Here is a 9896-nt window from a genome sequence, read left to right on the forward strand (position 1 = left end):
TGTCCTCCCTGGGCCAAGTGCAAGAGGCGTGAGCTCATACTGGGAGGGTGATATTTACAGTACACGGGGATAAGTGGATAAGTGGAAGCTGTTGAAACCTCCTAGATGAGAATAGATTCTTTCCTGGTCTCTTGTTTTAAAGAGCCTCCTGACTTTGAAGTGGCGTCTTTCAGGCCATCAGATGCCTGCTGGGGCAGCAGCTGCTTCCCGCAGCGTTTAATAGCGGGCTGAAGAGTGCGGTGACAAAACACAGCATCCAGCCTCGGGGTATTTTTAGTGCGTGGCCCTCTGTCACTGTGAGTCGTCCTACAACGCCAATGAAGGGAATTACCATAGTTACGGACTAATCCATCAATATTAGTCAGATGGTGTCATTTGAGCTCATTGGGATGGGCAGTATGGACCCAGGTGTCCTTGTGTACTGAATTATCACCTGAGCAAATGATGCACGGTGCACCTGAGCTGGAGACATGGCTGAAGATTTGCATGTTTGCCATAGGGAAATGAAGTGGATTGTACTTTGTTGACTAGCCCAGACAGCTGCTGTCAAAATATACTTTTCCAATAATAACCTCTGCGAATTGTTCTCTACCTCTAGTTTCAGCTGCTTTTTTAGGGTTACAGCGAACAGGACACAGAGGTTTCACTGCCTGCTGAGTTACAGATCAAATTTGGCACAGATACTCGCAGATTCCCTCAGACTATAAATGAAAAAATGTGCACTTGATTATGAAAGACATTCACGTTCACTAAAGGATTTATTTGTTGATTCGTTTTTAATGTGGGCCAGCCGACATCACAGGGCACGTTCACAGAAAATGCAACAAATACTGCAGCACTTCTTTCTTCTTTTAATATCACAATAATCTTTAGCCGTTGATCTTTTTGAATCTATTGGTTTTTATTTCACATTTAAGGCATGGCTTATCACTGCTTTCCCTCATCCTCATATTATCATTCTGTTAACATCTGCTCCAGACATTATTGATGTGTTTCTACAGTGTCAGGAATAAAAACAGCATGGATGGTGCGTGCGTGTGTGTGTGTGTGTGTGTGTGTGTGTGTGTGTGTGTGTGTGTGTGTGTGCGTGTGTGTGTGTGTGTGTGTGTGTGTGTGTGTGTGTTTGTGCGCAAGCGCACGCGCACGTGTGTGTGTGTGTGTGTGTGTGTGTGTGTGTGTGTGTGTGTGTGTGTGTGTGTGTGTGCGCGCGCGCATGTGTGTGCGTGCATACTGTACTGTACGTGCGTGCATACGTGCGTGCATCATGCATACAGTATGTCTGTGCACACCTACGTACCTGTACCTACCTGTATAGGGCCGGTATAGTAGATTTAAAAAAATACATTATGAGTACAAATTGACAATGAAATGGTTGTTTTAAGTTAAAAAGGATTTTTAGATTTATGCTTATTATGTATAAATTATTAGTGGTTAGTATTAGACAGCCTAAAGCTCACAGTGTGTCACAGTGCAACATGTAGTGAGTTTGTAGATTGGCTATTTCAGTTATGAGGTCTTTCATTTAGAAAGATTGCAGTCCTAAAATGTCGTCACAAGTATAGTAATACCAGCGCGCGTGTGTGTGTGTGTGTGTGTGTGTGTGTGTGTGTGTGTGTGTGTGTGTGTGTGTGTGTGTGTGTGTGTGCTCGTGTGTGCTCGCGTGTGTGTGTGTGCATGCGTGCATCTTTCTGTGCGCGTGTGTGTGTGGCCTAAACACCCTTTCAGTGTATAATAACCCACCCCAGGCCTTCTATAGTGTCTGCTGTATCCTATATCCTCTACTAACACTGTTCTGCCATTTTTCTCCCTTCTCATCTTGTCTGTCAGTCCCAGGCCTGTTGAATATTAGCTCATCTGTTAGTGACAACTTTGCAAATATCAGCTGGATTCCTGGAAGCGAATACAAGGATTCACAGTTATATATTGCATATATGAACAACCGTAAGATCATATTACCTTTTCCTATCAATTTTGCTCTATGTCACAATGATTTTGTTTCAAAGTCATGAAATCCTCCCTGTAGACTTACAACTAACATCAATAACCCTGTGTGTTATGTCTTGTCTGGTATAGTCATTCATGTGTTTTTCTTCATACACAGTACATGCTACTGCTTGTGTGTTCTCCTGAGTACTAACCCTTCCTGGTCATTCACCCTGTGTGTAGGTACAGGTAACTGGAAGATATCTAAGCCGGTAAACACCTCAAAGGCTTTCCACATCATTGAGGGGCTCGAGCCTGGAACTGAATACACTGTGCGCCTTATGCCTAACAACTGGGTTGATAATTCTTGTATTTTTGAAGATGTTATCAGGACCAGGTCCAAAGGTGAGGAGGGACGGCAAAAGAGCTCACACCAAAACAAAACTCAACAAAAGCACAACAACTAAATGACTTGTCAATTGTGCAGAGTGCAGGACTCAGCACGCCCTTGAAAGTGACTCAAGGTGCTGCGCGTGGTCCTCCCTGATGTCGATAGGATTTGATTTAGCCTGCTGCTTGGACTCGCGGAAAGGAATTAGATTTGCACAGCATTTCTTACTTGATTAATTAGACAAGCGGATTAGCTGTTTAATATTAATATTGGAACGTCTTTATTGCAGCACACACACCCCTGCCACCTCTGCCTTTGCATTAGCTTGTCGTTGTCAATGTAAACATTCAATCAAGTATCCCGATGAGAGGCCAAGGCAAGTCAAAGTCACTGGGTATATTGTTCTCTCCAGGTCTGGCCAGCATCCACGGAGGGATATCTACCCAAGGCTGGTTTATTGGCCTGATGTGTGCCATCGCTCTCCTCACTCTCATTGTCTTGATCGCCTGCTTCGTCAACAGAAATAAAGGAGGGAAGTATTCCGGTAGGTGTTCACTTGCAAGTATGCGTGCCATGCCTCCTGAATGCTAACTAATTGCTGCCCCAAGTTTTATTATATTCCCATTTAGCTGTTTGTTGCTAAGACAGAAATTACAAATCATTCTGGATTCCATTAGAGGAACACTTAAACAGACGTAGTATTTTCCAGGAGTAAGCATCACGCCATGGGTCATTTCAATGCAAATGTGTACAGGGGAATTGGAAACGTGTGTTGATAGGAAAATACATTTATACCTACAACGTTTGAATTTTGCATTGCTTTGATATGCTGTTTATTTTATGCAGCAACTACAAAGCAAAGCAGTGTGCCGTCCACACTCGGATGCAAATATTACATGAGGCAGCCGCCTCGGGAATGATTCCATAAGCACCGTGTTAATGTTCCGGGCATGAGGGTCCTTTTACAGCTTTGATCATTCACCAGCTAATGGCCACCTGGTTGTCATCTTGCCCGCTATCACTTAAAACGTCAGCAGAATAAGACCGAAGAACATACTGTAGCTCTGTGTTTCTGTGGGGTGTTCTCATTATGTCTTCCTCATCATCCGGTCTTTCTTCTACCTTACACTTTCTGTCATTCCTTTTAACCTTTTTCTGACATAATATTTTAAGCATAACACACAGCAGCGTCAGCACACTTTAATTAACGTGCCGTTTTTATTATATACACACTGTTAAAGCAGTGTGGAGTGCTGGGAGTCAGAACATGTCATTGCTGTCGGGCAGAAACCTTGTATCTCTATTTTAACTCTTTGTTTGTTTTTTCCCCCCGTGATTTAATGCCCAACATCACCATACTATACAGTGTCAAACAAAAGTAGCAAAAATATCCAATCTATAAGTTCATGGTGGATGTTTTTTTTTTGTTTATGTGTTGGTTTTATACGTATAAACAAAAACTTGTGACAGTTGGTAGCACTGTCGCCTCACAGCTAGAAGGTCCCGGGTTTGTTTCCCACCGGAGACACTGTGGGTGCTGCGGGGTGTGTCCAATCACAATTTGCGTCCTCACTTTTGTCTTCAATGTTTGTGTTTACACACTAGTGTCTTTAATGTTTGTGTTTACACGTTTGTGGTAAATGGTGCATTTATATAGTGCCTTTATCCAAGGCGCTTTACAGAGATTGTGCATTACATTCATTTGTGTTTACACAAACCCTCAAAGCTGGACATAGGAGGCGCTAGTGCCCCTCAAAAATATTGAACAAATGAAAATCATACTTGCAAATCACCATGAAAATCACCATGCGCTTGACTCAAAACTACTTAACTCAATTGGACCCTCATAGTGTTTGCTAAAGCAGCTGCCTCCACCACCTCTCATGACATTTTCTTCATTTATTATTATTATTATTTACTTATTTATTTTCCTTTTTTCCCCTGAAAAAATTACATTTTGGAGTTGGGTGGTTTCTCCCTGACAGCTGAGATATGAGGTTTACCGCCTGACAGCGGCCATATTCAAAGCAACCTTACAATAAAGGGTCACGGTGCTCTTCAATGGTTTTTATTCATCTCTGGAGGAATCCACTGATATCGTCTCTCCTCTTCTTCTTCTTCTGAGCAGTAAAAGAGAAAGAAGACCTTCACCCAGATGTAGAGTCCCAGGGGATGAATGATGACACATTCTGTGAATACAGGTAAGCTTAATTCTCCTGGTGGCGTTTCATTAACCACCATACTGTAACCCATGCACTGTACCACCAATATGAGACCTGTCCTATACAGCAGTGATCCTCAACCTATTTTTACCTCTTCAACCTCAATCTACACTGTAAAATACAGTGTTAACGCCCAGAGTGTGCAAATGTAAATAGTGCTGATAAATAATCACTTAACCGGGGACCCACGTTGAGAACTACAGCTACAGTACGAATCCACGGAGGGCTGCCCTGGGCACAGTCATTACTGAGGTGTACCATTAAGCTGATGAGCTACAGTACACCTGGCCTCCAGGGCACTGTTCCATGGAGAATCCATGGGGCAGTGCCCTGTGCATGGACCCTGTCGGCGACGTCCATGTTGTCCTCTCTGCATAATTCTGGCTCTACCTCCTTCTGGATTGGAAAGACAACCCCACATGCACAAGCTTTATGCAGACCCCTCCAGACAGTCCTGTTGGAAACGCAGTCGATGACGAGCAGCTGAGTACCCTGTGTTGCTTTTTACACCTTGTGGTGTTGTTGTAATATCTCCCTTTATAAAGGCCTTGTGATAAGGCGCTGTGTTCTCGTGTGAGTCACTACTATAGGTGACGTCTCATTAGAGAGGAGCTGCCTCATTGCTGCAGACGTCTCCATTTGTTTCTGAATGGAGCTAAGCGAAGGCTTGCCCATCCCACAGCAGGGGGCTAAAACCAATCAGCGCAATTGAAAGAATCTCATCTCGGGGGCAGTGATATCAGGGCCCTCGTTTCATTAATCCTTTAGTGGTCCAATTCATAATGCTCTCCCGCAGTATGAGTCCTGGAGTCGTTCTCCAATCAAAGAAATCTGCACGCCACTACAAAATCTTCGACGAGAGAACGTCTTAAGTGGCCCAGTGAGTGCTGGCGAGTAGCGCACCTGCCCTCAACTCCAAGTAATAATAGTAATAGTTTCTAATTGTCACTATACAGTTCACTTAGAAAGTGGCCCTGGAATACATCACAGAGTTTAGTGGAAGATGCATGTGAAATTGTGAATGACTTCCCTCTTGTTCCTCCTGGTCACTTATTAGGTTAATCATCATATTACATATTAACCTCACACATGAGCAGTTAAAGCACATTATAGAGTATGGTGCAGCATGAGCAGGTTCAACATCCCCATCAGTTTAATGGCCCCATCAATATCCCATTTCTCTCCTCGTCACCTCTTTGTCAATTGCACTGGTATGCAAACAGTGGTCGTAATTAGAAATGTCCTGACTTGTGCATATATGTATGATTATTTCCCGTTGGCCAGGGCAGGGTAAATGCTAATGCCAATCATGGAGGCTCATTGCTTGGGCTCTGACAGCTCCAGCCTTCACCATGTCCTTGCCGATAATATTCTGTAGTGCAGAGAGTGAAGTCGTGAGTGAAAGGAGGTGATTTTTTAAAAAGGAATGGAAAAAACACAATAAAAATCCACTATGCCTCTGCTGTGCGTGTTGTGCAGTGACAACGACGAGAAGCCGCTGAAGGGCAGCCAGCACTCTCTGAGTGGAGGAGAGATGAAAGCGGCGGAGAGTGGTGACAGCATGGTGGACTATGGCGACGAGGACGTTCAGTTCAATGAGGACGGCTCCTTTATTGGGGAGTACGCCGGACGGAAGGAGAAGCGGGTGTCCGGGGAGATCAAAGCCACTGTTCAAACCCCGGCGTGAGGAGCTGAACCATCATCTGTCCTTTCCTGAATACCATTTCCACTGGGTCCGGCAGCACACTGTACAGTCTGGAGTGTACTGTACATTTAACCCCGAGGGTGTAAAAATGGAAGGGTCCATTTTTACACTCTCAGGGTTAAATGTACACTCCGGAGTTTGCTGTGTGGGGGCGGAACAAATAACGGTGGAGAAGACATTATCCATACGGAGCACCATCTTGTGTGAAATGTAATGCGTCACTGTCAACTGCACTGTCATCCTCATTTTATGAAGCTACGTTTTATCAAGTTGTAAGAGAAATGGCCATTTCTAAATGTATGCTGTATATAAATACTGTATATTGTATGTGCAAAGTGTTTTTTATTACTGCAAAACAATGAAGACGTTTGGGAGCGCTTGCATTATAATGTTTTTGTAAATGGAATTTTAGTATTCAGTTTGGATGAATGTGAAAGTAAGGGGAAAAAAACAACCACATTCCTAATTGCACCATCATTTTATGCAGTCTTGTTTCTCATGTTATGTTGTCGCGAACAAGTAAAATGTGGGGATATGAAGTTGTTACTTTTCGACTGAATCAATTATTATTGGCATTTTATATTTGAAATGGATCCATTAAATATGATATGTGTACTGGTTGTTTATTAACTTATTTCTTAAGGTTTTATACCTGGTACTAGTAACAAGGTAATTTAGACGGTGGTTAAATGCAGAAAATATATAATAAAGTTGCATTCTGAATATCACCTTGAATTTGGAAGGTACAATTTCCCCCCGATTTTCCTTGTTTAATAGCTTTGTCCAAGACATTGATGGAATATAACCCATCGCCGAATTAAACCACTGCTACTGTCGTTAAACAGCCTATTTCAGGGCTTTCCAATATAAGCTGCCAAACGTATTGCCTAATGTTACATTCCAAGTCATCCATGTTGGATGACTAATTAGCTGCTTCAAACTTAACATGGAATCCTTCAACAGGGTGAAATGACTTAGTCTTTCAAATAAAGTGTTAAGTAAACAGACAATGTATTCTGGTTCATATATAGAATGATTTCACGACAGCTGGTACAGCCACAATTAACCTTTAAGGTGACACACCATTCCAATGTTGTCTGTAAATTTGCCCTTTGAACATACTTTACGTCTCAGTAATGCATTAAGTAGCTATCTCTTCTTTTAATGTCTCAGATTCAGTAATCTGATTACATTGTTTTCATAGTAACTGTAATGGATTATAGCCCCTTTTCTGTTACCGGACTGTCATTCCTCAGCCTCCTATGCACAGCATTGCATACAATCATCTGTCATTTCCAATTTGCTTTTCACAGTATTGCGTTGCCTACTTTAATCTGTCTCTCCTGATATTCACAGTATAGCATAATTCAGTGTTGCATCAGTCGCACAGAATAATTATTGTGTTATTTTAACATCAACAGTAATTAACACAGCCATCAGTGTAATTGCAACTTTTGTATAAATACAGCAATGTGCATGTTAAGAATGTTGATTGGTGTTTTTGATGTCATTAAATTGCTATACTTTCTTACGCCTTGGTAATGGTTTGCATTATCCATACATTACATAGAACATTAAGACTGAAGCATCTGCTTTTACTGCCATGAGGATCTCTTGACCTTATACGACTTACCGGTAAATCTAAGCAGAATCTACATTTTGAGATGTGACATGCCCAGATTATAATAATAATCTTTATTGTCCGGAAGGATATTCATTTTCACAGGTCTGTTCAACACCAACAACAAAAGCAGCACATAGTACAGAAACAACATAACACCAAGACAATACAAAAAGAAAAAATGAACATGAGTTCCCCACTGTGTACAGGAACCATCCTATCGGCGGGGCAGTTTGTTTAATGCTGCGATGACTGAGGGGACAAAACTCCTACTGAAACGAACCCTTTTCCAGGGTAAGGTTCTGTATCTTTGTCCTGATGGCATGAGGTTGAAGAAGCGATACAGGGGATGATCAGTGTCACGTGATATTGAGAGTGCTAGCCGTGTGATGGCATTATTGTTCATATCAGAAAGTGTTGGTGTGGGAAGTCCGATAATCTTGGAAGCAATCCGGGTAATACTGAAAAGTTTGTTTCTGTTAGGCATGGGTAGTATGTTGTAAAAACATGCGGAACAGTACAATTAGGGATTAGGGAGCTATAGAGTCCTCCATGTCATGTGCTTAATGTTATTGTAGAGAAAACCTGAGAATGGCGGAAAATAAAAAGAATGTGGTCATGGTGACTGGATCAAGGATAGAGCTAGGTGTCTAAAAGCAGACCATGAGGGTTTGTGTTGTGTGGGTCACAAGGTTACACATTTCTTTGATCACTCATCACTCGACTATGTACAGTACTGTAAGCCAGTGGCATGGTTGTACAGGCGTGTGTGCAGTATACATCAACTTATCCTATTCTCAATGACATGAGCATGACACCCTGTCAGGATGAGTGGTTCTATTCCCCCGGGGGAGTACTGTAATACTACAAATGTACTGTATGCCCTCATGATGCTGTAAGGCACTTTGAAAGAATGTACAAATGTGCTGCATTGGTTTCTTTTGGCTAATGAATGTAATTATGTTTTCTCATTTTGTTCCACAACCGTACCTACCACACAACACTGAAAAGAAGACTGAACAGTTCATAATTATTTACTCTCATCCAACATGTTTTCACCGTATTCAATGATGACATACAGTATGTATACAGTTACAGTATAGTGACACTGCCACATAATTCTGTGATTTCTTCTGTGGGGAAAGCATGTTAGCAATAGTTCCAGGAAGTGAGGCGGGGGGTTCCATTTTAGGTATAAAAAAGACTGTTTGGGCCTGGGCCGTGGCTCAGCGCCCTTCTGTGATGCACGAGTCACCAAAGCTTGCCTCCTCTCGAGATACAGACGCCCCAGAACCGAAGGAGGCGTCTACCTTTCTATGTCTATGCCTATCTATCCTTGTCCAAATGCAGTATCAAAAGGCTTGTGTGTTTCCATTGTGCTCCTATCAATTGAATGGAATCCATAGCAAAGAACAGACCTGAGCTTCTGCACAGGTGCTGCCATTTATTAGATAGTTGAATGGAAGCTGTAGACTAGGGTCAATGATTCCGAATGTGAGGTCATGTGATACACTTATACAGGCACCTTGCTGAGATACAGTAAGTATCTTGCATTGGACAGCATTTTCTCATCAGGCGGCAGAAATATTATGTAAAAGAGTGGGTGAAATTATGTTTCGCAAGATCCCATCGCTCAGTCCAAGCCGAGCTATGTAAAGCTGTGGCAGAGAGAGAACAATGAAGAGAGATTAACAATTAATTCATCAATGTAGGGCTTGGTGTTTTAGTTATTCCTTTTGCAAAAGACAAAGGAATTACGAAAATGAGTGTGGGCCAGCAACAACCTGACACGTTACATTCCAATTTCTTGTTGATTTCTAGTTGCACCGGAGTTGATGACCTATCGAAGCTGCATAAAATCCCATTGACATTAATGGTTTCATGATGGACCGGCAGGTTTACATTATACAGGCACTGGATCAAATCAATTATGGTGTAACACTGGCACTAGCTGTCCCACCAGCTCCACCTGTCTGCATTGTTGACACTTTGAGTTGACAGTATGACACAAACTTGTTCCTATCCACTGCAAAA

General features: G+C 42.3%; 1 protein-coding gene across 3 annotated transcripts in view; it reads left to right on the forward strand.

Moving 5' to 3' along the window:
* Positions 1 to 7772, forward strand: part of chl1b (cell adhesion molecule L1-like b) — a 68825-nt gene extending 61053 nt beyond the window's left edge. For all 3 annotated transcript variants that reach the window (XM_080781658.1, XM_080781660.1, XM_080781659.1), the window contains 3 exons: positions 2727 to 2858; positions 4443 to 4515; positions 6016 to 7772. In XM_080781658.1, coding sequence (XP_080637784.1) covers positions 2727 to 2858; positions 4443 to 4515; positions 6016 to 6223 — 413 coding nt within the window. In that variant the 3' untranslated portion in view covers positions 6224 to 7772. The remainder of the gene's footprint in view (positions 1 to 2726; positions 2859 to 4442; positions 4516 to 6015) is intronic.
* The last annotated feature ends 2124 nt before the right edge of the window (positions 7773 to 9896 follow it).

The sequence above is a fragment of the Protomyctophum bolini genome (assembly GCF_963924005.1).
Source record: "Protomyctophum bolini genome assembly, chromosome: 2".
NCBI lineage: Eukaryota > Metazoa > Chordata > Actinopteri > Myctophiformes > Myctophidae > Protomyctophum > Protomyctophum bolini.